The 26,903-nt window shown below is 44.9% G+C and overlaps 2 protein-coding genes across 7 annotated transcripts in view; one reads left to right on the plus strand and one right to left on the minus strand.

Annotated features, from left to right (window-relative positions):
• The window catches only part of SCLY (selenocysteine lyase), a 38,360-nt gene extending 32,985 nt beyond the window's left edge, over positions 1-5,375 (minus strand). Inside the window, exon 1 of one of the 3 annotated variants that reach the window (XM_069727752.1) lies at positions 2,203-2,399. Coding sequence is in view for 1 of the 3 variants with exons in the window: in XM_069727751.1 (XP_069583852.1) it covers positions 2,142-2,182 (41 nt within the window). In the remaining 2 variants the exon portion in view is untranslated. Of the gene's footprint in view, positions 1-2,141; positions 2,400-5,292 lie in introns of those variants that run through there. The other 2 variants (XM_069727754.1, XM_069727751.1) reach the window with 2 other exon arrangements.
• Positions 2,261-26,903, plus strand: part of AIRE (autoimmune regulator) — a 141,948-nt gene continuing 117,305 nt past the window's right edge. Inside the window, exon 1 of one of the 4 annotated variants that reach the window (XM_069727748.1) lies at positions 2,261-2,415. The gene's annotated coding sequence lies outside the window, so the exon portion shown is untranslated. The remainder of the gene's footprint in view (positions 2,416-26,903) is intronic. The other 3 variants (XM_069727746.1, XM_069727747.1, XM_069727749.1) reach the window with 3 other exon arrangements.

Genomic DNA, 26,903 nt, shown 5'->3' on the forward strand with positions numbered 1-26,903 from the left:
GTGTGGGGTAAGGTACAGTACAGAGAACGGACTATAAGCGAGGAGGAGGAGGAGAGGGAATGCCAGAACCGGAGCTGTGCTGAACCAAGTGTGGGGTCAGGTACAGTACAGAGAAGCCGCAGCTTCTGGACACACAGAGATCACATCCAGCCTGTATTACTGGGAGTCACACTCCCGCAAGAGAGAAATACCAAAACTGAAAGAACGAAGATTGCAGAATAAGTCTATGTTCACACGTTACGTTTTTGCCGGGTTTTTATGCAAATTTTAACCACTTCACCACCTTGGGTTTTTCCAGTTTTTGAGTTTCTCATTTTTCGCTCCCCTCCTTCCCAGAGCCATAACATTTTTTTTAATTTTCTGTCAATATGGCCATGTGAGGGCTTGTTTTTTGTGGGACGAGTAGTACTCTCGGGCTAGTGTGCATAGAAATAAGGTAGCAAGCAGGTGAAGTGTTTAGTTTCCACCATGTCTAGTCCTAGCGTTCAAGGAAATGTATTCATCTTCTATGTATTTTTTTTTAACTCTCTGACTAGTGGCAATAGCAATAAGCTTGCGAGCAGTTGCTGACGTGTGACAAGGTAGCGAGCAGGTGCTGACGTGTGACAAGGTAGCAAGCAAGTGCTTACGTGTGACAAGGTGCTGACGTGTGACAAGGTAATGAGCCGGTGCTTACGTGTGACAAGGTAGCTAGCAGGTGCTGACGTGTGACAAGGTACTGAGCAGGTGCTTACGTGTGACAAGGTAGCGAGCAGGTGCTTACGTGTGACAAGGTAGCTAGCAGGTGATGACATGTGTCAAGGTAGCAAGCAGGTGCTGACGTGTGTCAAGGTAGCAAGCAGGTGCTGACGTGTGTCAAGGTAGCAAGCAGGTGCTGACGTGTGTCAAGGTAGCAAGCAGGTGCTGACGTGTGTCAAGGTAGCAAGCAGGTGCTGACGTGTGTCAAGGTAGCAAGCAGGTGCTGACGTGTGTCAAGGTAGCAAGCAGGTGCTGACGAGTGGCAAGGTAGCGAGCAGGTGCTGACGTGTGACAAGGTAGCGAGCAGGTGCTGACGTGTGACAAGGTAGCGAGCAGGTGCTGACGTGTGACAAGGTAGTGAGCAGGTGCTGACGTGTGACAAGGTAGTGAGCAGGTGCTGACGTGTGACAAGGTAGTGAGCAGGTGCTGACGTGTGACAAGGTAGTGAGCCGGTGCTGACGTGTGACAAGGTAGTGAGCAGGTGCTGACGTGTGACAAGGTAGTGAGCAGGTGCTGACGTGTGACAAGGTAGTGAGCAGGTGCTGACGTGTGACAAAGTAATGAGCAGGTGCTGACGTGTGACAAGGTAGTGAGCAGGTGCTGACGTGTGACAAGGTAGTGAGCAGGTGCTGACGTGTGACAAAGTAATGAGCAGGTGCTGACGTGTGACAAGGTAGTGAGCCGGTGCTGACGTGTGACAAGGTAGTGAGCCGGTGCTGACGTGTGACAAGGTAGTGAGCAGGTGCTGACGTGTGACAAGGTAGTGAGCAGGTGCTGACGTGTGACAAGGTAGTGAGCCGGTGCTGACGTGTGACAAGGTAGTGAGCAGGTGCTGACGTGTGACCAGGTAGAGCAGGTGCTGACGTGTGACAAGGTAGCAAGCAGGTGCTGACGAGTGGTAAGATAGTGAGCAGGTGCTGACGAGTGGTAAGATAGCGAGCAGGTGCTGACGAGTGGAAAGGTAGCGAGCAGGTGCTAACGAGTGACCAGGTAGTGAGCAGGTGCTGACGTGTGACAAGGTAGTGAGCAGGTGCTGACGAGTGGTAAGGTAGCGAGCAGGTGCTGACGTGTGACAAGGTAGTGAGCAGGTGCTGACGAGTGGTAAGGTAGCGAGCAGGTACTGACGAGTGGTAAGATAGCGAGCAGGTGCTGACGAGTGGTAAGATAGCGAGCAGGTGCTGACATGTGACAAGATAGCGAGCAGGTGCTGACATGTGACAAGATAGCGAGCAGGTGAAGTGTTTAGTGTTTGCCTTGTCTGGTCCTAGCGTTCAAGGAAATGTATCATCCATCTTCTATGTATTTTTCTACTCTCGGACCAGTTGGCATAGAAATAGTAAAACAAAAAAGTGCCCATAGCAGTCAGTGGTGCACCACGTCCCGTCTCCGGCAGGGGGCACTACCTGTGCTGTCGGGAGATTACACTGACTGGCCGTGTCCTCATACACAGAAAGTAGTACTCACATCGGGAGTCTCCGTGCAGGACAGAAGCATAGAGCGCGGGCAGCACTGCAGAGCGCCTATGTACCATAGAGAGGAGGGGATGGATGGAGCGCCTCTTGTGAGCGGAAATGTCGCCTCCGCCCGGGCTTGAGCGTGTGGAGGTCTGTAGTGATATGACGATGATAGTGATACTCCACACGCTCACATAATCTATTGCCATTGCTCATTTACCAGGTATAGTTTTTTTCGCTGAGGAATATCAGTGCGCTCAGCGTCACAGCGCCACCTGGTGATGTGAGAGGCTACTGCTGCAGATGTGCCATTCAGAATTGTGGTTGTCATAGTTACCAGCCCTAGCTACTGTCAGCACGTAATGTGACAGCATGTGACAACACGAGCTGCTGAAAGGGTTAATGCCATCTACAGAGGCTAGGCCATAATTGTGTGGTGCATGCAGGGACCATCAATAGGGTCACATAAATGGTGACAGTGGTGAGGTGGTCGGGGTCCTATACAAATGAGGGAGCTGCATTGATTAGCACCACGTGATTTTATCAGCACTTTTATTTTTTGAATGACATTGATTTTGGGGTGTTTTTGTGGATGAGTCGCACTTTCTGTAGGTGCCATGATTTGATAGAATTGTTTAAGTCTCTACCTCAGGCCCCAGGGCCATTTACGGCCCTCGATGACCTTTTATCAGGCCTCCAGGCAGATTCTCAGCATTCTTGGCAGGGAGCTGTATTTTGATTGTCACCTGCTCATTAATTTCTTCTTGCTCTGTTAACACACACACACAGTGTTCACTACTGAACACCGAAGGGCATGCAATGAAAGATTACGTCCGGACACCAGTGCCAGGGTCAGGATGTACTTTGTGGGCGGCGTTTGTACGGCCCCCGAAGGATAGTATAAATATCCAAATGGCCCTTGGCAGAAAAAAGATTCCCCACCCCTGCTGTAAAGGGTTGTTCAGTGACATTCATCTATTTCTTTGGTGCTTTCACATTGTGTTTTGGCACCCGTAGTAGACTGCGTCGGGGTGATCGCCTCCAGTAGGTGTATATACCTGAAAATGATGCACGTGAAGCACACGTTCGCTCTGCCAACCATTAAAGTCTAAGTTCTCGTTGACACATACGCCCGAATCCCATTTTGTGAGGCATTCGGACGTAAGCCCCAATGAGGCCACTGAACGGGTGCATGAGCGCTATGTGAAAGCCCCCCATGAGCAGTCATCAGTGTCAGATTGTGGGGTCCAGCACCTACCAGTGATCAGCTGCTCTCATGGCCATCAGCAGGAGTATGTAAGCAGTAATGGAGCTTCATCAATGCTGTAGCGCCCACTGCAGGGTACTGCAGATCACAGAAGTAGGAGCTGATCTGCTACATCATTGGCTTCTAGTAAACAGTTGAAGACTGTTAACATATGGTTCTGCAGACTTTGGGAACAGCTGTTTGGTGGGGGCTGTCGGACCCCCACTGATCTGACACTGATGATCTATCACAGGGAACGGTATCAGTCTCATTGTTTTGTAAGAATTTTGCTTGGCCGCTCTAAACAGACCGACATTTCCCCACATGCTTTCGTCATATTTGATGAAGGTTTGACAAAACATAGCGGGACATAGTATAGGCTTCCATCTTGCTACCCTCCCAACAGGCCGGACATACGAAGAGTACAGGAGATTGTTGTCACGTGTTGCACATCCAGTACTCAGTGTAAATTCCTGCAGCTCCTTTAATGTTGTAGGCTTCTTCTTGGCACTCTCCCAGACCAATCTTATCTTTTCATCAATTTTTGAGGGACGTCTAGTTCTAGGCATTGTTTGTTGTACCACATTGAAGCCACTTCTTGATAACTGTATTTACAGTGTTCCATGGTATATCTATTGCCTTGAATATGTTTTTTTCATCCTCTTCCTGACTGATACCATTCAACAATGAGATCCCTTTGCTGTATGGTAAGCTGTTTACTGACCTCAGCTTTTGCTGAAAAATGCAACTAAGAAAATGTCAGGAAAATCCTACAGAACAGAAAGGCTACATTTTATATGGGGTTAATCAGAATCCCTGTAAATGATGGCAGCTGTGTACAGACCACTGTGTAACATGTTTAAGACTACAGTCACATGCTCAGTAATTGACATCAGTGTTTGTAAGCCAAAACCAGGTGAGGAAAAGTATAAGGCCGGGGTCACACTTGCGAGGGCTATGCGAGTTTCTTGCATGTGACCCCCGCATTATAGTAACACGTCACCACTTCTGCATTTTCAACCCACACCTGGTTTTGTCTTACAAATACTGATAGTGTGACCATAAACTCAGTCATTTGCTAATTCTGAACACAACCACATCCCCAATTATAAGAGGGTGTTCACATTTATGCAACCACATTATTTTGGTTTTGTTACTTTTTGTTACTTTTATTTTCCCATCAAAATTATTTGAGTTAGTTTCTCAATGGATGTGTACAGATTCTAGGTTAAAAAAGTTCTGAAATGATTCTTGGTATACAAAAATCTTGCATTTGAACTGGGGTGTGTAGACTTTTTATATCCACTGTATACTTATTCATTCATTTTTATAAACTCTCGTCGGGGAAAAATGAAACGGCAATTGCAATATTATTGTTTCCCCTTTTATTCCGCTCTTCTATGATATAAAAATAACAGGTTAACTTCTTTGGGTCAATGCAAATATTGTGGTAACCAATAGATATGGTTTTTTTATCCCATTTTCTTGTAATTTTGTACAATACAAACTTTTTTTTCAACATTTTTGCATTGCTGCATTTTAAGAGCTGTACACTTCTAATCTATTGGAGCTTGTAAGTGCTGCCCGGAAGCTGGCTGGTATCGCTGGGGCGCACTGTTAGCTCGCTCTCCCGGCCAGCTTCATTACCAGTGCTCTTCCAATAATGCAGAGGCAATGGGCCTTATACTTAAGCCTCGAGAGCGCACCTTCAGCACCGCAGCTCAATAATGCCGCAGGAACAAACGGCCAATGAAGCTGAGCCCCCATGCCCCCTAATTAGGATGTCTCTTGGCCGGGAAGCGGTGCAGACCTGGACAGACAGCCCTTTAAGGAGTTATCAACAGACAGTCTAACCTGTAATCCAGATTTTGTTTTTCTCTCTCCAATCAATAAATCCTGCAGCTTTCCTTTATAGGATGTTGGTAGAACTAGTAGGTAAAGGAAAAAAAAAAACCAGCAATGGGTTAACACCCGGGAGCAAATATCCAAAGTCCTATGGTGTGTGACATCACAGGAGTACGGATAGCAGGTGTGGACAGTCATTCCCAACGCGTTTCAGAAGAAAAGTTTACTATCCTCAGAGAAAGAAACTGTTCAAACACGTGAAACTTGTGGTACGCCAAACAATTATCATAGGTTCATCTATTTTTGAAGAGGCATGCTGGTGTTTGGACGAGAATCTTAAGACTGCAGGGTCATTGCATACAATACAAATATTACATCAGGTTCACGGTCTGGTCTGTTTTATACATTGATTCTTAGAACTGGAGAATCCTCTGGTAGGCCCCTGCGAAGGAGAACTAATAAGTAGTGGTATTTACAGTTTGCAGAAAAAGGTATCATCTAATCATTCATTACACAAGCTAGATAAATTAATATTATATCTAGACGAAAAATAAATTTGTGTCCTAGAGTGAGGTTATCTTTGCATGTAGCTAAACAGTGGGCCCCAAGAATCAATGTTAATGGTGGGCCTTGCCAGCACAGTCCGACACTGAGTACCAGGTACAGGTGATTCTCACAAAATTAGAATATCATGAAAAAGTTAATTTATTTCAATTTCAAAAGTGAAACTCGTATATATAATATTAGAATATATATTATTATGCGGCTTACCCCTCTCTGTGGAGTGTGCCAACGACTGCCTTCTGGATATCTGTCAAGTCAGCAGTCTTCCCCATGATTGTGGAGCCGACTGAAACAGACTAAGGAACCTTTTTAAACGTTTAGGAAGCCTTAGCAGGGGGTTTTGTTAATTCTAACTTACTGAGATAATGACTTTTGGGTTTTCCTTGGCTGTAAGCCATAATCCTCAACATTAACAGAAATGCACACTTGAAATAGATCACTCTGCTTGTAATGACTATTATAATATGAGCTTCACTTTTTGTATTGAAGAACTGAAATAAATTAACTTTGATAATATTCTAATTTTGTGAGAAGTACCTGTATGTCTTTTGTGCTTTATCCTTTTCACATGGATCCCCATTAATGGCAGAGTCTGATCCAGAAAACAGATTAGTATAGAACATGATGGGGGTCTCTAGGCCCGAAGACACAGATCCGTCTTTAAAACTCATGTGTTTATGGATCAGCGGAGCTCTATGGGCCGGTGTGCTGCACTAGCACGTGTCACACGGATGTGTGAATGGAGTCTTAGTCACAGACCGGCCCGATTACAGTCTGGATTTGGTTTCACCAAATATGACATGTTGATCATTCTGGATACAGGATGTAATAGAGGCTGCAGAGTGGAAAATGCCTCCCGAGTCCCCACAGATATTAGACCAGTCAGGGACTGGAGTAAGATTTGTGGCAAGCGGGGGTCGCAGCACCATCATTCCAGCCAAGCTCCTCTGAATTTGTCTTAGCTGGCAAAAAATGTCAAGAAATCACCAAAAGTCTTTATAAATTTTCCTGCATTCTCGTGTTGCACAAACATTTTGCAACTTTTCAAAGCTTTTTTCTCTGGTTTTCTGGCATGAAAGCTTCGATGAATCAGTGTCTATAACTTTCACATCAAATTATGTCTGAGATCAATGTGGGCAATGCTGTTTTTTATATGAGGATATAATATTGAATTCTATAGCAACACAGTGCAGCAGAAATGAAAATTACTTGTGGTTGCTGCTAATTGTATTTCTAAAGTTATTTCTTTCCTATCCCTAGACTGTAGAGTGCGGCTTTTTGTGGGGTGCAGGCAATGACTGACCTCTAGTGGTCTTCAGGAGCAGTGCATGCAGAAATAATGCTTGTCAGCTCTGTAGAATTGCGCAAAAAACGACTTCAGGGGCAGCCGCGGACATGTCGGGAACAATTAATCTGGTGCTGATTGGCGCCGGGCTCACGTGGCCTAAAAACCTCACGTGAGTCCCTGAAATGCGAGTGGTGACACCACTGTAACGACGGCGGCACCAAAGATGAGTATAAGGCCGGGGTCACACTTGTGTGTGCAATGCGAGAAACTCGCGCATCAATACCCGGCACTGCCACCGGCGGTTCGGACCGGAGTGTGCGGCTGCATAGAATTACATGCAGCCGCAAACTCCGGTCCCGAGTGGCGGCGGCGGCAGTGCCGGGTATTGATGCTCGAGTTTCTCGCATTGCACACACAAGTGTGACCCCGGCCTAAGTGTTATTATTTTAACAGGGGGCAAACATTCAGATTGAGAAGTGGGCAACCCCCTTAAAGAACAACTGCTCATATCCTTGCGGGTTGCATACCAAACTGCTGACCTACTGCAAAATTCATATCCGGAGAAAAAAAGATCGGAACATCCAAACATTACACCTGTATCGGGACACATTATATCTGGATATCGGGCCTCCTGAGGAGCCTAATAAACGCGTTGAGGCGATAACTGACGCATGGCTGCGGTGACTGAAAATTGACCAGGGATAAGATTAGTATTGATTTTGTCCACACATGATTTGCTATTGAGCATGTTTATTTTCAAAATCCTCTACATATCTATATGACGGCCATCTTGGGCTGACTAGCTTAACCCTTTTCTGCAGGGAGGGAAGTGGAGTTGCGCACTCCCCCTTGTGCATATATGAATATTAGAGTGTATTAGATTGCTGTGTCGGCTCTGAAGCCTAGCAGTATCAATATACAATAACAGAACTTGTGAGAGGATTTTTGTTCTATTGCTCTTTGATGTGGTGTTTTTTTATCTTTACCAATATCAAGTGGTTGGTCTGGTCAAAACAGGCTTCTCTTATCGGATGTCATATGGGGTATTTGCCATCATACCACCGCATGCCACCACATGCCACATGTGTTCAAATCTTGTTTTTAAGGGTTGGGAGTCTAGAGTCTCCTTAGTATAGATTGGTCTATGCTGGTAGGGGTCCCTCTAGGATCTGGGTAGAGGGTTTCCCTAGTGGCTGCAGGGTATATCAGGGCCCCTAGGGTTAGTCATCGTGGAGCGGGGGCGCCAATATGTTCCCCCCTAGGGTGTCAACCTCCGCAGCCAGGTAGGTGATAGCTTACGTGGCACACCCAGGGACTTCTAGTCTACCCCAACAGTTTTACTGGGGTTTTTTAGCACATTTTTTGTGTATTATTTTGGTCACTTTTTGGTGTGGATCCTATTTTTTGGTCCTTTTAATCAATAAAGTATTTTTGTTTAGGGTATTTATTTGATATGATTTATATCATAGGATTAAGAATTTTATATGCTGATGGTACATAAAGAAAACACTCTGTGTTTCCAGTGTTGATAACGAACTTAGTCACACATATGGAGCATGGAGGTGTCAACATTATGTTTTGGGGTGTTTCTCTGCCAAGGACACAGGACTACCTCACCTCATCAATGGGAGAATGGATGGAGCCATGTACCGTAAAATCCTGATTGACAACCTGCTGTTGGTTTGTCAGTATTGTGAGTGACAGCCCAGCCACCCATTTAGGTCAGGTCTGTTGGGTATGTCCAGGTGTCTCCTGTTCTGAATGATTGCCTGGCTATTTATTTAGCTGACAATGGTTAGATCATTGCCAGTCGTATCTTTAGCTTGGTGATGTGTGTGCCTTTTTCTCTAGTGCTCTCTTAGGCTATGTTCACATTATCGTCATGCGACGCAGCGTCGTCGACGCACAACAACGCATGCGTCATGCGCCCCTATCTTTATCATTGGGGACGCATGCGTTGTGTTGTCGTGCGTTTTTGTAAAAACGCCTGACGCATGCGTCGTTTCACCGCACCTGGGTGGCGTCGGAGACGCTACATGTAGCATGTTTGTAGCGTCTAAAAAACGCACGCGTCGCACTTGCGTCGCCTGTGCGTCGTCATTGCGTTACAATTTCCCATTGAAACCAATTGACAACGCACTTGCGTCGCGTGTGTGCGTCGTGCGTGCGTTGTGTGACGCATGCGTCATTAGATAAAATTAAACAAAAAAGTGTCTAGACAGTGTCTAGACAGTGAAAACAGTGATAAAAACATCCCCCATATATAAAGAAAATGTTTGGATTGTTTGTCACTTCTGCTGCACCATCTACAGGCAACACATCAGACCAGACTTCTTATTTTCTTCATCTGCTGTCCAGAGATGTAAGTATAGAATGATTCTGTGCATTTTCTACATGTTTTATTTTGTGATTGTTTTTGCAAGTTGTGTATTATATTCTGCACTGTGGTTGTTTAAAGATATTGTTGTATTTTTAGTCTGGTTGTGATGTATGGCGTTGTATAGGATGGCGTTTCATTGTCTGCGGCCTTGATTATTGTTCTTTCCAGGATAGATTTTTCTTTCCCATTTATTGGTTTGGTGGTGTTTTTTTGTATTCAGTTGTGATGTTTTATTCTTGCGTTATATGATGGCGTTTAATAGTCTCCGGCCCTGTGGGTTTTATTGTAAAGTATGGTAGTATAGAATGATTCTGCGCACTTTTATTAAATGTAATAATTTTTATTGCAAGTTGTGTATTATGTTCTGCACTGTGGTTGTGACATTGTTGTATGTTTCTGGCTGTGATGTATGGCGTTGTATGGCCTTTTATTGTCTCCGGCCCTGTGGGTTTTATTGTAAAGTATGGTAGTATAGAATGATTCTGCGCCCTTTTATTAAATGTAATAATTTTTATTGCAAGTTGTGTATTATGTTCTGCACTGTGGTTGTGACATTGTTGTATGTTTCTGGCTGTGATGTATGGCGTTGTATGGCCTTTTATTGTCTCCGGCCCTGTGGGTTTTATTGTAAAGTATGGTAGTATAGAATGATTCTGCGCCCTTTTATTAAATGTAATAATTTTTATTGCAAGTTGTGTATTATGTTCTGCACTGTGGTTGTGACATTGCTGTATGTTTCTGGCTGTGATGTATGGCGTTGGATGGCCTTTTATTGTCTCCGGCCCTGTCGGTTTTATTGTAAAGTATGGTGTTGTATTGCCGTTTCTGTCCTTAATTTTTGGGGGTTGTTAATTTTTTCATTTAAAAAATCTATTGTGTTTTTTGGGTTGCTCCGTGCATACTGTACATTTTTTAAAACAAAACTCTCTTTTTGGATTACGACATAGGGTCTGTTGTGTATTTGTTTTGTTATCTTTAGCCTTTTGTTTACTCTGGCATTGTGTTGTCTCTGCCATTGTTTTTTTTAATCAATGTGGCAGTGTTGTTTGCTCAGCGTTAGTTCAGTTGGAGTGCAATGTTCTTTGTGGTTGAAATGTAAATGTTTTTTTTTTTTTTATATATATATTTTACTATGTTCCGCTGTATTGTGCATAGGATAAATTTTATTTTGTTCTTTATTTCAGAATTGCATTAGTAATGGCCAGCGACTCAAGCCACACCCCACCGCTGAGGAGTCCGGTGAGTACATGATCTACTATTGCTTACTATTCGCTGTCATTTGTAGATGGGTCACTCAACTTTTTGTAAACTTTACAGGCTTCTTCAAGTGAGGAGGAGAGCCAGGAGGAACAGAGGCAGCAGGAGCAGAGACCACGGGACCAAGCTGTGGTTGCAGGACGGCGAGTAAGTTTTTATGTCAAACCTATTCCTTTTTTTTCTTTAAGTTTTTTGTTTTTGCGGGTATGGGGGGTAGTGGGAGGGGGGGGTGGTGAAGGTGTTAGGTGGTGGTGGAGGAGGTAGGGACAACAATTTTTATCTTGCAAACATTAATATTTTCCATTTATTCTAGGTTTCACAACGGGCCCATGATGACCCACTGGACATTGACATGATGGTGGCATCCATAGAGGAACGGGGTCCGTTGTGGGACAGCCGTGACCCCCGGCACGCGGACCAGGGCGTGTTGCGCCGTTTGTGGATTGAGGTGGCACAATCGTTGTGGGATGGCTTCGACAGCGCTTCCCCCACGGTCAAAGCTAAATTTCGTAAGTATTTCCAAAATGCTGCTGTGACCCATCATGCCAGGATACACAACCGTCTGTGATGTCTTCTATTGGGATTGCACACGGTTGCGTTATCAATTTCAATATTTTCTCTCAAACTAATTTTTTTTTTTTTACTTTATACACAGTTAAACAATTGAAGACCAGATGGCGCTCCATGAAGGACCGTTTCAAGAGGTGCCTGAAAAAGGAGGGACAGATCCGTAGTGCTGCTGCAGCTTCAAGGACCTCTATCTACAAATATAATCGGATTTTGCAGTTCCTGCGACCGGTCCTTGAAAGCAGAGAGTAAGTATAGTACCTATGCACACACCTAGTTTTTACAACATGCATATTCACGTACTATATTCCAGCCACGTAGCTTGCCCAGCCATTTATTTTGGCAAGTACAAAGTATAGAAATGAAGAAAAAAATTCAAGCTCACCGAGGCGTGAAAATTAAAAAATACATACTTTTATTCACTTCAATCATAAGCAGAGGATGAAACATCAGCACAATACAATAGACACTATCTACGCGTTTCAGGTGACAGGGAACATCAGACATCATGATTAAGGGTGCCCTATCACCTGAAACGCGTAGATAGTGTTTTTATTGTATTGTGCTGATGTTTCATCCTCTGCTTCTGATTGAAGTGAATAAAGTATTTAGTTTTTACTTTTCACGCCTCGGTGAGCTCGAAATTTTTCTTCATTTCTGGTCTTCTCACGCTTGACCCAGCGTCTCCGTGCTCCGAGCCTTCTGGGATTACTACTATGGTGAGCTTGACTTCCTCTTTTTTTCCATGAAATACGAAGTATACAGAACACAGAAAGATAGTAGATTGGCCATGCCCGGGCAATATTTCATAGTGGAGTAGTATATTGCCCATCCAGGTGTATCCCAGTTTTTTTTCAAAAAAAAGAAAAAATATAATAGACACGGCATACCTTCTACTCCAAGGCAGGTTATGTTCCCATGGTTGCTCAGCTCGCAGGACCTGTGATGACGTCTCGGTCACATGACCGTGACGTCATGGCAGTTCCGACGATAAGCGTAATTGTCGGGCGTTACAAACGGCAACCATGGGTGACTATTTTGAAATAAATAAATGCATTCTTTTTTTAATATTGATGCGGCATATGCAGTGTCAATATTAAAAATAGGTTAATATTAACGGCGGCAATGGATACCGCCGGTAAAGTTAATTAATGACGCATGTGAAATGTTATATTTAGTATACTAATGGTTTCCTTATGTTTTCACAGAACACACAGCAGCACCCGCGAGACTGTCCGACCCTCTGGAGCGGTCCTTCGTGAAGCGCCATCTGAACCGTCGCAGCCATCCCACAGCGAGAGCAGGTCTGCACCACCACAATCTGGCGAACCGGCAGCCGGTCCATCAGATGTTCCCCTGGCCGAGGCCTCTGTCGCTCCTTCCTTCGGGTCTTCCCTAAGATACGCCATTTGGAGACAAGGATTCCAAAGGCGCACTCCACAGTTCTTCTGGCCCGGGACAGTCTATAATTAAAAATACTTTTGGTGCGGTCCAACCCCCGACTGGAGTACGGTTTAAGTAGGTTGCCACTCATTTGAAAAGCCTCATCCCCAACCACAACAAATGGCATGGCCGGGCCTTCGGTGTTGGGAAGAGGTCGTGGCTGGGGGAAATTAAAATTGTTATCGTATAATCTTCGTCCCATATCAGACTCCTTAAATGTCCGTGAATCATTTGCACGGCCAAACGCTCCAATGTCCACAGCGAGAAACCTGCAGTCCGCACCTGCAATTGCCATGAGCACGGTGGAAAAGTATTTTTTATAATTAAAAAACAGAGATCCATTTCTTGAAGGCTTGGTAATCCTAATGTGCTTCCCATCCACGGCTCCAATACAGTTAGGGAAAGAACACACTTGTTCGAATTTTTGGGCGTTGGCCTGCCATAATTCTGTTGTAGGGATGGGTAAAAATTCCTCCCGGAGGTTGTCCCACAATGCGCGGCATGTGTCGGCAATAATACCAGAAAGTGTGGAGACTCCAATCCTAAACTGGAAATGCAGTGTTCTCAAAGTCTCTCCGGTAGCCAGGAAACTGACAAGAAGAAAAATAAATAAATATAATTAATTAAATTGTTATGAAAGAATTTTTCATTTTTAATTACAATCCCCCACCCCACAAAACCAAAACACGTTACTTTAAAAAATGGCAAGAACATATAAATCCTTCACATTACATTACGTACCGTAGAGTCACCAGCAGACGTTCCTCAGGGGAAATTGCTTTACGGAGCTGCGTGTCCTGCCTGGAAATGGCTCCTTCCATCAGACGCAGCAGATATCGGAAGCTGTTTTGAGACATCCTGGTGTACTCAAAGTATTTCTCCTGGTTGTCATTTAACTCGCCAAACAGACAATGGTAGGCTCCACGACTCTCTCGGACTTCCACTATAAGGTGTAGCCAAAAACGCAGACGACTCCTTCTCCGTAGTTTGTTTCTTTTCCTCTGTTCATGACAGGCAATAGCATAAGCAATAGCAAGGGCAAAATCCAGCTCCATATTGAGGTAGATACTCTCCATGGGACGATCCATCTTGATGCTGTATGGTTGGAATTAATCTATGCCAGGGTATATATACCACAATTCCATTATACCCACCCTCATCTACCCATTGGTGGCATTATCTAGTGTCTAGACACTAGACCCACCCTCTTCTATTCATTGGTGGTATTACCTAGTGTCTAGACACTAAATTGTGTTGAAAGATTACATCATTGTTTGACAACGCATGCGTTGTAAAACGCTGCGTTTTTTGGGAAAACGCAACAAAAACGCACAAAAAACGCGTTTTACGACGCATCCGTTCGACACATGCGTAAAAAATGGTGCGTTTTTGCGTGCGTTTCAGTTGCGTTGTGCGTTGCGTCGGCGACGCTGCGTCGCATGACGCTAATGTGAACTTAGCCTTATTCTGATATTTTGCTGCCCGACCTTGGACTTTGCATTTGATCATCTGTTGCCTAGCCCCTTAGTTCCATCCTCTAACTCCCCAGAATTCTGACTTTGGACTGTGACCCCATCCTTGACCTTGTATGCTTGCCTCCCCATTCCTGACCTTGTATGCATGGCTCCCCATTCCTGACCTTGTATGCATGGCTCCCCATCCCTGACCTTGCATGCGTGGCTCCCCATTCCTGACCTTGTATGCATGGCTCCCCATCCCTGACCTTGTATGCATGGCTCCCCTTCCCTGTATGCATGGCTCCCCATACCTGTCCTTGTATGCATGGTTCCTATAAAAAAAAAAAAAAACCCATCCTACTTACCTTCCCTGCTCACCCTCGCTGCATCTTGTTACGGTGCCAGCAGCTCTTCCTGCCGAGCGATCAAGTGTCCCTGCTCATTAACCCGTTTAGCCCCAAGAGTGGTTTGCACATTAATGACCGGGCTAATTTTTACAATTCTGACCACTGTCCCTTTATGAGGTAATAACTCTGGAACGCTTCAACGGATCTTGACGATTCTGAGACTGTTTTTTCGTGACATATTATACTTCACGATAGTGGTAAAATTTCTTCGATATAACTTGCATTTATTTGTGTGAAAAAAATGGAAATTTGGCAAAAATTTTGCAATTTTCAAACTTTGAATTTTTTTTTTTTTTCCAAAGAACTTTATTGGAGTTTTGTGTCTTAACCTGGAGAGGAGAGGCAGGGAATAAAAGGAGGGGAGGGAGGGAGGAGGGGGAGGATATGAGAAAGGGGAAATAGGGGAGAGCAAAAACAATACATGACACTTAGAACTTTGAAAAGTAATAACAATTCAACGTAGAGTAATGCAAGGGACGCAGCCCTTGAAGGCATATAGGCAGAATATGAATCAACCACGGTCTATCTAAATAATGCAAGGGGACGGCCCTTGTGGGAGACTTGTTAATATCGAGCAACTACAACTGCAAAACCAAAATTTAATGTGGGAAGGGAAGGAGAGAGAAGATCTTGTGAACATTTACGTAGACATAAACCAATTTAAGAATGTTGGTTGTTCAAGGAGGATAATGCCGCTCCCATATATGCCACTTTTGGTAGAATCTGCCAAACTCGTTATTGAGTAAGGCAAATTTGAGCTCAAGCTCTCTGTGTTGCATCATAAGCTTGATGACGAAGGCTGCATTGGGCAGAGTGGCCTTTTTCCAATGACAGGCAATGGATTTTTTAGCTACCAAGCAGATATGCAAGATTATGCGCAATAGGGATCTGTCGATAAGGTTGGTGTCCAAGGAGAGAAGGGCTAGTTGTGAGGAGAGTGTAAAGAGGGATCCTGACAATTTAGAAATGATTGAAGAGATTTCCAGCCAGAAGAGGGCCGCAGTGGGGCAGCTCCAAAAAATATGTAATAGGTCGCCTTTACGACCACAGTTTCTCCAACATAGGGGGGAGTTGGATGGGCTGATGTGGGACAGTCTTGCTGGGGTGTAATACCACCTGGAGCACACCTTGAAGTGTGACTCCAGAAGGGACATTGAAATTGTTGATTGGTATGATGCCTGAAAGGCCTGAAATGCCTCCCAATCGTCTGTAGAGGCGGAGAGACCTAAGGATTTTTCCCAGGTTATGAGAGCTGCGCTTTTAACCAATGATTCATCTCTATTGTAAATGAACTTGTGACTCCAGAAAATTGAGTGATTTGGATTGGATAGAATTTTTGAAGAAGACTCCGAGAATTTCAGTTTGAGGTTAAGAAACATGCTTAGGTTTTCCCTCAGGATCATGTATTCAAGGAAAAGAGATGAGGGGGCATTAAATTTATTTTTTAGTGAACTGAAGTCCATGGGTTTAGACCCAGTGTAAATATCGCCAAGTGTTTGAATTTTTAAGTCAACCCATATAGGGGGTAGGAGAAGATTCAGAATTGAGTAGATAAATGACAAGGGTAATTTGAGATGAACGGGGCTGCTTTGAGCACTATCCCCCTTTTTTAAAGTTGAAGACCATGCGAGAGAAATCGCCTGAAAAATTGGGTGGTTATGGGTTTTGTTGGGGGAACTGGAAATAGCTTTGAGAATGATGGATTTAAGGGGTTTTCTTCCGTTGATCTCTTCCTCCAAGTCGAGCCATGCAGGCTCATTCTGGTCTGACCACCAGGGTGAGCTTTGTTTCAGTAGGAGTGTATTATAATGGGCCGTAATATTTGGGAGATCCATTCCTCCGTGGATTTTTGTTTTGTAAAGGGATCTGGTATTTGTTCTGGGCTTTTTATCATTCCAAATGTATTTATTTAGCTTTGATTGGATCTTCAGCAAGGAAGGTGTGGGGATGGGAAGGGGGATACATCTAAGGATATACAAAATTTTTGGTAGGGTAAACATCTTAACTGTTAGGTTTCTCCCCCACCAGGACAGACTATTATCATTAAAAGTGGTGCAATCCTTTTTAAGTATTTCATCTATCTTTCTCAGGTTTGAGGAGGCAGTCTTATCAAGGTTTTTGTTAATTATGATCCCTAAGTATGGGAATTCTTCATTGCACCACTTGAATGATATTACCTTTTTCAAGGAATTGATTTCCTTTTTGCAGAGGTGGATGGGTAGGATGTTAGATTTTGAGCCGTTGATTTTGAATTTGGAAAGAGATGCAAAGTTTTCAAGTTCTTTGATAGTTTCTAGAGTGGAGATAAGTGGGTTGGTTAGGGTTAAAATTATGTCGTCTGCAAATAAACTGAGTTTATGATGGCGTTTGTTGGTGGATATGCCTGTAATGGAAGAATTTTGTCTAATGTGTTCCGCCAGGGGTTCAAGAGCCAAATTAAAAAGTAAAGGGGATAGAGGGCAACCTTGTCTAGTGCCGTTGTTAATATGGAAGGGGTCAGAGATATGGTTATTGCAGGTGACTTTAGCTGTAGGGCCTTGATATAATGTCATAAATGAGGAGATAAGTTTGTCATTAAAACCAAATTTTTGGAGTGTGTGTTTGAGGAAGCTCCAATCTATACGGTCAAAGGCTTTTTCAGCGTCTAAGGAAACAAAAACTGTAGGGGTTTTGGATTTATTAGTGCGTTTAATTTGGTTCAAAATCCTTCTGGTGGCGTCAAAAGGTTGCCTATTTTTAATAAACCCCATTTGATCATTGACTATCAGTCTGGGGAGGATGACGCTAAGTCTATTGGCCAAAATTTTTGAGAACAATTTGATGTCTGAGTTCAGAAGAGATATAGGCCTATAGCTACTAGTAGCCATAGGGTCGGCTGCTTGCTTTGGGATGAGGACGATTGAAGCCTCCAACATTTCTGGAGGGAAGGAACCCGAATTAGATGCATAGTTGAATAGTTTTACCAAATGAGGTATTAAGTTTGTTCCGAAGGCTTTGTAATAGGAATTACAGAAGCCATCTGGCCCTGGGGATTTTTGCGATTTAAGGTGGTTGATGGCCTCTTCAACTTCTGAGGAGGAGAAAGGAGCTGATAGAGATTCAATTTCTTCCTTTGTAAGGGAAGGGAGGTTGATATTGGCGAGATAGGCTTTGATGTCCGAATCTTTTGTTGGGGGGGATGATGGGTCTAGATTTAGGTTATATAATTTAGAATAATATTTGGAAAATTCATTAACTATATCTTGGGGATGGGACAAGGTGGTATTGTCAGAGAGGGAAGAAATTCTGTTAATTTTGTTGTGTATTCTAAATTTTTTTATTCTGTTTGCCATATATTTGGTTGGCTTGTTCAGGGAGGAATATACTTTAAATTTGGAGGAATTGAGGGCTGCTTCGTAAGGTGAGAAGAGGAGGGATCTTAGGTCTTGCCTAAGGGAGTTTAAGTCTGTTTGGAGTTTAGATGGGGGGGAGGGGAGGCTAATTAAGGATTTTTCCAAGTCACGAATGTCTTTTTGAAGTTTTTTGATTTTTGCCCTTTTTTCCCTTTTTATTTTAGAGGATATGCTTATTAGGGTGCCTCTAATAACAGCTTTGTGGGCGCACCAATTGGTTGCGGGGTTGGTGATTTCTGGAGGGTTTTCATTGAAGTAGTGGGAGATATTATTACGAATCGTTGTCGCATGGATGGAATCATGGATGATAAATGAGCTGCATTTCCATGCTTTAGAGTTTTTTAGGGAGGGGCCAAGGGTAACTTCTCCAGTGACAGGGGAATGATCCGACAGTGTCCTGTCCCCTATATCCACCTTTTTGAATTTATCAAGAGAAAAAATGTCTGATAATATCAGATCAATCCTGGATGCTGAATGGTGGACCGGAGAAAAGTGAGTGTATTCTCTTGATGTGGAGTTAAGACATCTAAAGGTGTCGTAGAGCTCACTTTTATCCAGCCACCAATTCAGGTCCTCCGAGGCTGGTCTCAAGCCAGAAGAAGAGTCAAGCGTTTTGTCAGGGGTGGCATTAAAGTCACCTAGGAAGATGAGGTTACCCTTCTTAACCTTGTTGATTTTTTTTCAGAAGCTTGGACAGAAAGCTAATCTGGTTTTTATTTGGGGCGTATGTGTTAATTATAGTGCATTCTTGGCCATTAATATTGCATATCAGGATGTGGTATCTACCTTTTGGATCAGCATATTCCTCAGTGAACTCGAAGGGTACACTATTCCTGATCAGGGTAATCACCCCCGCTCTTTTGCTGGAGTTACAGGCCTCAAAAATATGAGGAAAGCTACGATGATTAAAGTAGGGGTGATTGCCCGCCAGGAATTTTGTCTCCTGTAAGCATGCAATGTCTGCCTGAAGGCTGATCAACTCTCTCCACAAAGCATGTCTTTTTTGTGGGCTATTCAGCCCTCTAACGTTGTAGGAGATTATCTTAACCCTGCTGTTCTGTTGGTCAAAAATGACCGACTTTGAACTTCAATATTCTTTAAAATATTCAAGATGCGGCTCTGAAACCCGTGGCCGACCGACCCATCCTCATTTAAGTCAATCAACCACAAGTTTCAGAACCGCATCTTGAACACCCCAAAAAATACCAAAGTTCAAAATAGGTCTCCCCAGACCGAACAGAACAGCAGGGTTAAATGACATATTTACAAGTAGAACAACAAGAGCTGATGTAACCTAGGAGGAAACAAGCATAAATCGTAACAAGAATAAGAAGACTTAAATGGAACTCTTCTCTAGTATGTCTACAAATCAGCCAAAACTTGGTGGGTACCTAGGGAGAAGAAAAATTAGAACAGAACTGGTAGGTCGACAGAGCTACCTAAAAGAAGAAGAAGAAAGGGGGTTAGTACATGTGGGCGGGAATAAGGGGTTTGTCCCAGAATATGATGAAGGGAAAAGGAGACCCCTTGCAATAGAGCTTAACCACATATGTATGGCATAAACAATCAACGGCTCAATGATCTGACGAAGTCCATTCCTTCCTCGACCGAATATATCGGGATGATTTTTTCCCGGAAGGAGACTAGAAGTTTGAGCGGGAAGCCCCATCTATATTTTATGCCTCTGTCGCGGAGGGCTGATGTGACAGGCCTGAACTCTCTGCGACCCTCCAGGGTGTCTTTGGAAAAATCGGGAAAAACCTTCAGATTTTTGTAAGGGTCTGGGAAGGATTTTTTGTCCCTCAGGTAGGAGAGAATGGCTTCTTTAGTCTTGAAGAAATGAACTTTGAGAATGGTGTCTCTTGGTAAATCAGCGGAGACTTTAGGAGGCTTTGGCAGTCGGTGGGCCCTGTCAATTGTTAGGTCTAGGTCTGTCAGATCAGGTAAGGCTGATTTAAATATGTCTTTTATATGTTGAGATAGCTGGTCTTGGGGCACGTCATCAGGGATACCCCTGATTTTTAAGTTATTCCTTCTACTTCTGTCCTCCAATTCGGCCATCTTGGAGCGCAGGATTTTCATCTCACTGTTAACTCGGTCAAATTCGTCAAATGAGATTGATGACCTATGTTCAAGCCTGTTAATCCTATCTTCGTGTTTGGATAGTTGTCTGTCTATGTTGTCTAATTTGGCACAGTATTTTTGGAAGTTATTATCCATTTCAGTTTTTAGGGTTTTGACAACAATATTTAATTTTTCGTCCATTTTTGATGCTAGTTTGTTGAGTAAATCTTCATAATCTGGCGGATTGGAGCTTACCAGGGGAGCTGGGTTGTCATATTTAGTTTTGCTCTTCATGGGAGTTGGATTAGGAGAGGTGTCACTAGAGTCAACCTCGTCCTCTACTTCTGAGTAATTTCCAGTGGATATGTATTTTTCGCTCGTTGCACCAGGATTCAATCTCTTAAGACTGGACGAGGAGTCCATTTTTACTGGAGAAGATTTATTAATTGGCGACTTGCTAAAGGACTTGTATTCCAATAGGTTAGGTAGGTCTCTCCTGGGAGACCTAGATCTGGGCCTGGGAGAGTAGAGGGAATTCTGTCTGGTTTTTTCTTGGTCTCTGCGACCTAACGTTTTTTCCTGTTTCTGGCTATACTGTGATCTTAGTGACGAGGTTGGAGCAATTTTTCCTTTAGTTTTTGTGCTGCTCATAGTGATAGATAGTGGGCGTTAAAACCCTTACAGAATAAAATCTGGTGTATTTGACTTGAGTACAGTGGCACTGTATTTCGGCCTTTTCTCTTTATTATCTGTTGTTGTAGGGAATAATGCTCTTTAATATTGGAAGTCAATAGAGAGGATAGTATAGGAGTTTCTTATAGGGTTAAGTTTTTACGATTTTAGTGCAGAGTTAAGGATTAACAGCTATTGCTTTCTGTTATCTGCTCTGGGGAACAGACAACAAGATGGCACCTGCGCATTGATTCCTGGTATTTATAGCCGGAACTACTTCCCCTAGGGAGTTATAGTAAAGTCTTGGAATTGTTGTGGGGCTGGACAGAGAATTACAGCTTTTTTATTCTCTATATGTGGACACAATTGCCTCAAACTGCTAGGAAAGAGAGGGGGGGGCTTTTTTATTATTGCCTTCTTATTGTGGGAGGTAAAGGGGGGATCGAACCAGTGACCCACCGGGTATTTTTATGCTGCTTTGACCCAGGGACCGCTCGTCGGGTCCGGGGTTGTTGGAGAGAGGGGGACTTGACTTTAGGGCAGCGGTGCCTGTGTTTCAGTAGCACCGCTAGTAGCCGCACCACAGATATGGAGGGGCTGGATCTGACAGTTTAAGTGTGGCAGTGCCCGGAGGGGAACAGGAGCCAGAGCGGTTACCTGAGATAGTGCGGCGCCGCTGCGGCTCCGCTCTCGCTGGTCCTCAGAGAATAGACTAAGCTCTGTGTGGCAGTGCCCGATGGGGGTCAGGAGCTGGGGCGGTTACCTGGTTCGGCGCCGCTGCAGCTCCGTGCCCACCAGCACGGTCCGTTGTGGCCGAGGATATCTTCGGCGGCACCCCGGTCTTGATAGGGGAGGCGGAGCTTCGGGTCTCCATCTGAGACCTGAGCTCCGGTGTGTGCCTGCGATCCGGGGCTTCCCACCCGGGAGTGTCGGCCGGGGGGAGTCTTCTGCCCGCAGCTGCGGGGAATCACTGGTGAGCGGCAGAGCCGCTGCGGCTCCGCACTGATGTCCGCGCCTGGCCGGCGTCGGCGATGGGGTCCCGGCGGTGCTGCTCCTGGAGTGGGAGGAGTCTTGGATCTTCTGTCGCCGACGCTCCGGTGCCGGCCGTCTGGAGATACTCGCCGGGTCTTCACACGGAGCAGTCGGCCGGGAGTCTTCGGCTTCCTGGCCGGCTGGAGGTTGCTTGTAGGCGCCGCTGCAGCTTCGCCCTCGCCGCCCGTGGGTAGCGGCCGCTGAGGGCGGATCTCCGGCGGCTCTGCAGGGCTGAGAGCGGGGACTATTTTGGCTGCGGTCTCTGGTTGTTGCTGGGGTCTCAGATGCTCGGAACTTGCTTCTGCTCTTTCCTGTGGCAGGTGGACAGTCGAGGGGACCCTGGAAAGAGTTGGAGAGCCTGTTCTGGGAGTTTATCCCTGAGTGCAGGAGGCAGAGAATCCTCCTAAGGGCAGCGCGGATGAATCCACTGGGCAGCAGGCCTGAGGCCTAGACTTGCTGATGCAGCTTTGGGGCTTTGGAGCCCAAAATGTGGGAACTTTGCCCAAGAACTTGAATGGAGGGGGTCTCTGGTGTATCAGCAGATGGTATAAGGGGGTCTGTGTGGCGTGGGGGTCTCCTTAATGCGATGAAAGTAGCTTAGTTGGGATAAATCCCCAGGAGCTCCCTCTTCACAGGTGCTTCTCCATCAGCACCGAAGCCACGCCCCCCCAAACTTTGAATTTTTATGCCCTTAAGACGGATATGTCACACAAAATAATTAATAAATAAGATTTCCCACATGTCTACTTTACATCAGCACAATTTTGGAAACAAAATTTTTTTTTGTTAGGAAGTTATAAGGGTTAAAAGTTGACCAGCGATTTCTCATTTCTACAACAAAATTTACAAAACCATTTTTTTAGGGATCACCTCTCATTTCAAGTCACCTTGAGGGGTCAATATGGCAGAAAATACCCAAGTGTGACACCATTCTAAAAACTGCACCCCATCAAAACCACATTCAAGAAGTTTATTAACCCTTCAGGTGTTTCACAGGACCAGAAGCAACATAGAAGGAAAAAATTAACATTTAACTTTTTAGTCACAAAAATGATCTTTTAGCAACAATTTTTATTTTCACAAGGGTAAGAGGAGAAAATAGACACAACGTTGTTGTGCAATTTGTCCTGAGTACGCTGACACCCCATATGTGGGGGGAACCACTGTTTGGGCGCATGGCAGAGCTCGGAAGGGAAGGAAAACCGTTTCACTTTTTCAAACAAAAATTTTCTGGAATTGAGATCGGATGCCATGTCGCGTTTGGAGAGCCCTGATGTGCCTAAGCAGTGGAAACCCCCCACAAATGACCCCATTTTGGAAACTAGACCCCCTAAGGAACTTATCTAGATGTGTGGTGAGAACTTTGAACCCCCAAGTGTTTTACTAAAGTTTAGAATGCCCAGGCGTGAAAAAAAATTTGACAAATGATTTTTTTAGCCCCCAATTTTGTATTTTCCCAAGGGTAACAGGACAAATTGGACCCCAAAAGTTGTCCAATTTGTCCTGAGTACGCTGATACCCCATATGTGGGAGAAAACTACTGTTTGGGCACACGTCGGGGCTCGGAAGGGAAGTAGTGACTTTTTGGAATGCAGACTTTGATGGAATGGTCTGCAGGCATCATGTTGCATTTGCAGAGCCCCTGATGTGCCTAAACAGTAGAAACCCCCCACAAGTCACCCCATTTTGGAAACTAGACCCCAAGGAACTTATCTAGATGTGCCTAAACAGTGGCAATGCCCAAAAAGTGCCCCCTTTTTGGAACTAATCTACTGTTTCCTGTTATGTAAATTTGTAATGCATGGAGGTGTGGTACAGTTTGAAGCATTCTTTCATACACAGGCCAGGTTTTTCTGGACAGGTGTCGCATTGATATATGGTGTCTTTGCGTTCTCCCTTTTGTAACACACTGCACACCTTTTTTGCAACTTAACCTTTCTTTCCAGTTTGCGGGACTTCTACCAGGAAATGCTGATCTGGTACGATACGAGCACCTTCAGTTTTGGAAGTACTGGGGCCCGCTCCTTCCTGAGTGCCAAATATCAGGGCCTTAACCACTACCTCCTGGAGCTGAAGGTACGACGTATTGGTGTGACCTACACATCGTGACAGCAGGAAAGCGTTGAGCAGTGTCATTTGTACAATGTGCATGGCCAGCTTTTTGTACCACACCTTGGCCTTTCTCAATGCACTGTACTGTTGCATGATATGATCAGAGAGATCAACGCCCCCCATGTTTTTGTTGTACCCCAGTACACAGTCCGGTTGCAGACCTGTGTAGAGGTACCTCGTACAGTGCTGAGGGGACTGCCATCACCGTGTATGGTGGTCAAGAAAAAGACATCCTTCTTGTCCTAGTACTTGACAACCAGCAGGTGGTCGCTACATTGGGCTCTGTTGTCACCCGTTCTGAGCATCTGCCTAAGTAGCATTTTCGAGAGGCCTCTCTGATTTTTTCGGACAGTACTGCAAGCTGCAGTACCTCGCGCAGAGGGATTTGAAGAGTGGGATGCTGGTATAAAAGTTATCGGTGTAAAGGTGATACCCTTTATCCAGCAGTGGGTGCACCAAATCCCACACAATTTTCCCACTCACTCCCAGGATAGGGGGACATTCAGGGGGTTCAGTCCTGGTGTCCTTCCCTTCATAAACTTTAAACCTGTGGGTGTACCCTGAGGTACTCTCACACAGCTTATAGAGTTTAATTCTGTACCTGGCCCTCTTGCTGGGCAGGTACTGACGGAATCTGAGCCTTCCCTTAAAATTAACTAAGGACTCATCCACGCAGATGTCCTTTTGGGGCATGTACACTTCAGCAATCTTTTTGTTGAAGTGTTCAATGACCGGCGGAACTTTGAATATACTGTCAAAGTTGGGGTCATTTTGTGGGGGACACTGTGCATTATCGGTATAATGCAGGAATTTGTGGATGGCCATGACCATTCGGAACACTAGAGTGTTGTATAAAACATCAGCACTCCAATATTGCTGAAGTTCTGGCTTCTTCAGGATCCCTGTTATGATTAGGTAATTCAGAACCACAATGGACCTTGAAGTTCAGAGCACACAAAGTGACCTGACAATAACCAAAAGACATAGGACAAGCTCTGAGACGTGGGAACTCTGCTGACCGCAATCCCTAATCCTATCCAACCACACTAGAGGCAGCCGTGGATTGCGCCTAACGCTCCCTATGCAACTCGGCACAGCCTGAGAAACTAGCTAGGCCTAAGATAGAAAAACAAGCCTACCTTGCCTCAGAGAAATACCCCAAAGGAAAAGGCAGCCCCCCACATATAATGACTGTGAGTAGAGATGAAAATACAAACGCAGAGATGAAATAGATTTAGCAAAGTGAGGCCCAACTTACTGAACAGACCGAAGATAGGAAAGATAACTTTGCGGTCAACACAAAACCCTACAAACAACCACGCAGAGGGGCAAAAAGACCCTCTGCACCGACTAACGGTACGGAGGTGCTCCCTCTGCGTCCCAGAGCTTCCAGCAAGCAAGAAAAACCAATTAAGCAAGCTGGACAGAAAAAATAGCAAAACAAAAATAACACAAGCAAAACTTAGCTTATGCAGAGCAGACGGCCACAGGAACGATCCAGGAGGAAGCAAGACCAATACTAGAACATTGACTGGAGGCCAGGAGCAAAGCACTAGGTGGAGTTAAATAGAGCAGCACCTAACGACTTCACCACATCACCTGAGGAAGGAAACTCAGAAGCCGCAGTACCACTCGTGACCACAGGAGGGAGCTCTGCCACAGAATTCACAACAGTAACCCCCCCTTGAGGAGGGGTCACCGAACCCTCACCAGAGCCCCCAAGCCGACCAGGATGAGCCACATGAAAGGCACGAACAAGATCGGCAGCATGGACATCAGAGGCAAAGACCCAGGAATTTTCTTCCTGACCATAACCCTTCCACTTAACCAGATACTGGAGTTTCCGTCTCGAAACACGAGAATCCAAAATCTTCTCCACAATATACTCCAACTCCCCCTCCACCAAAACCGGGGCAGGAGGATCAACAGATGGAACCATAGGTGCCACGTATCTCCGCAACAATGACCTATGGAATACGTTATGGATGGAAAAAAAATCTGGAAGGGTCAAACGAAAAGACACAGTATGAAGAACCTCAGAAATCCTATACGGACCAATGAAACGAGGCTTAAACTTAGGAGAGGAAACCTTCATAGGAATATGACGAGATGACAACCAAACCAAATCCCCAACACGAAGTCGGGGACCCACACAGCGTCTGCGATTAGCGAAACGTTGAGCCTTCTCCTGGGACAAGGTCAAATTGTCCACTACATGAGTCCAAATCTGCTGTAACCTGTCCACCACCGTATCCACACCAGGACAGTCCGAAGACTCAACCTGCCCTGAAGAGAGACGAGGATGGAACCCAGAGTTGCAGAAAAACGGCGAAACCAAGGTAGCCGAGCTGGCCCGATTATTAAGGGCGAACTCAGCCAAAGGCAAGAAGGACACCCAATCATCCTGATCAGCAGAAACAAAGCATCTCAGATATGTTTCCTAGGTCTGATTGGTTCGTTCGGTCTGGCCATTAGTCTGAGGATGGAAAGCCGAGGAAAAAGACAAATCAATGCCCATCCTAGCACAAAAAGCTCGCCAAAACCTCGAAACAAACTGGGAACCTCTGTCAGAAACGATGTTCTCTGGAATGCCATGTAAACGAACCACATGCTGGAAGAACAATGGCACCAAATCAGAGGAGGAAGGTAATTTAGACAAGGGTACCAAATGGATCATCTTAGAGAAGCGATCACAAACCACCCAAATGACCGACATTTTTTGAGAGACGGGGAGATCCGAAATAAAATCCATAGAGATATGTGTCCAAGGCCTCTTCGGGACCGGCAAGGGCAGAAGCAACCCACTGGCACGAGAACAGCAGGGCTTAGCCCGAGCACAAATCCCACAGGACTGCACAAAAGAACGCACATCCCGCGACAGAGACGACCACCAAAAGGATCTAGCCACTAAATCTCTGGTACCAAAGATTCCAGGATGACCAGCCAACACCGAACAATGAACCTCAGAGATAACTTTATTCGTCC

This window comes from Ranitomeya imitator, chromosome 5 (genome assembly GCF_032444005.1).
Source record: "Ranitomeya imitator isolate aRanImi1 chromosome 5, aRanImi1.pri, whole genome shotgun sequence".
Taxonomy (NCBI): domain Eukaryota; kingdom Metazoa; phylum Chordata; class Amphibia; order Anura; family Dendrobatidae; genus Ranitomeya; species Ranitomeya imitator.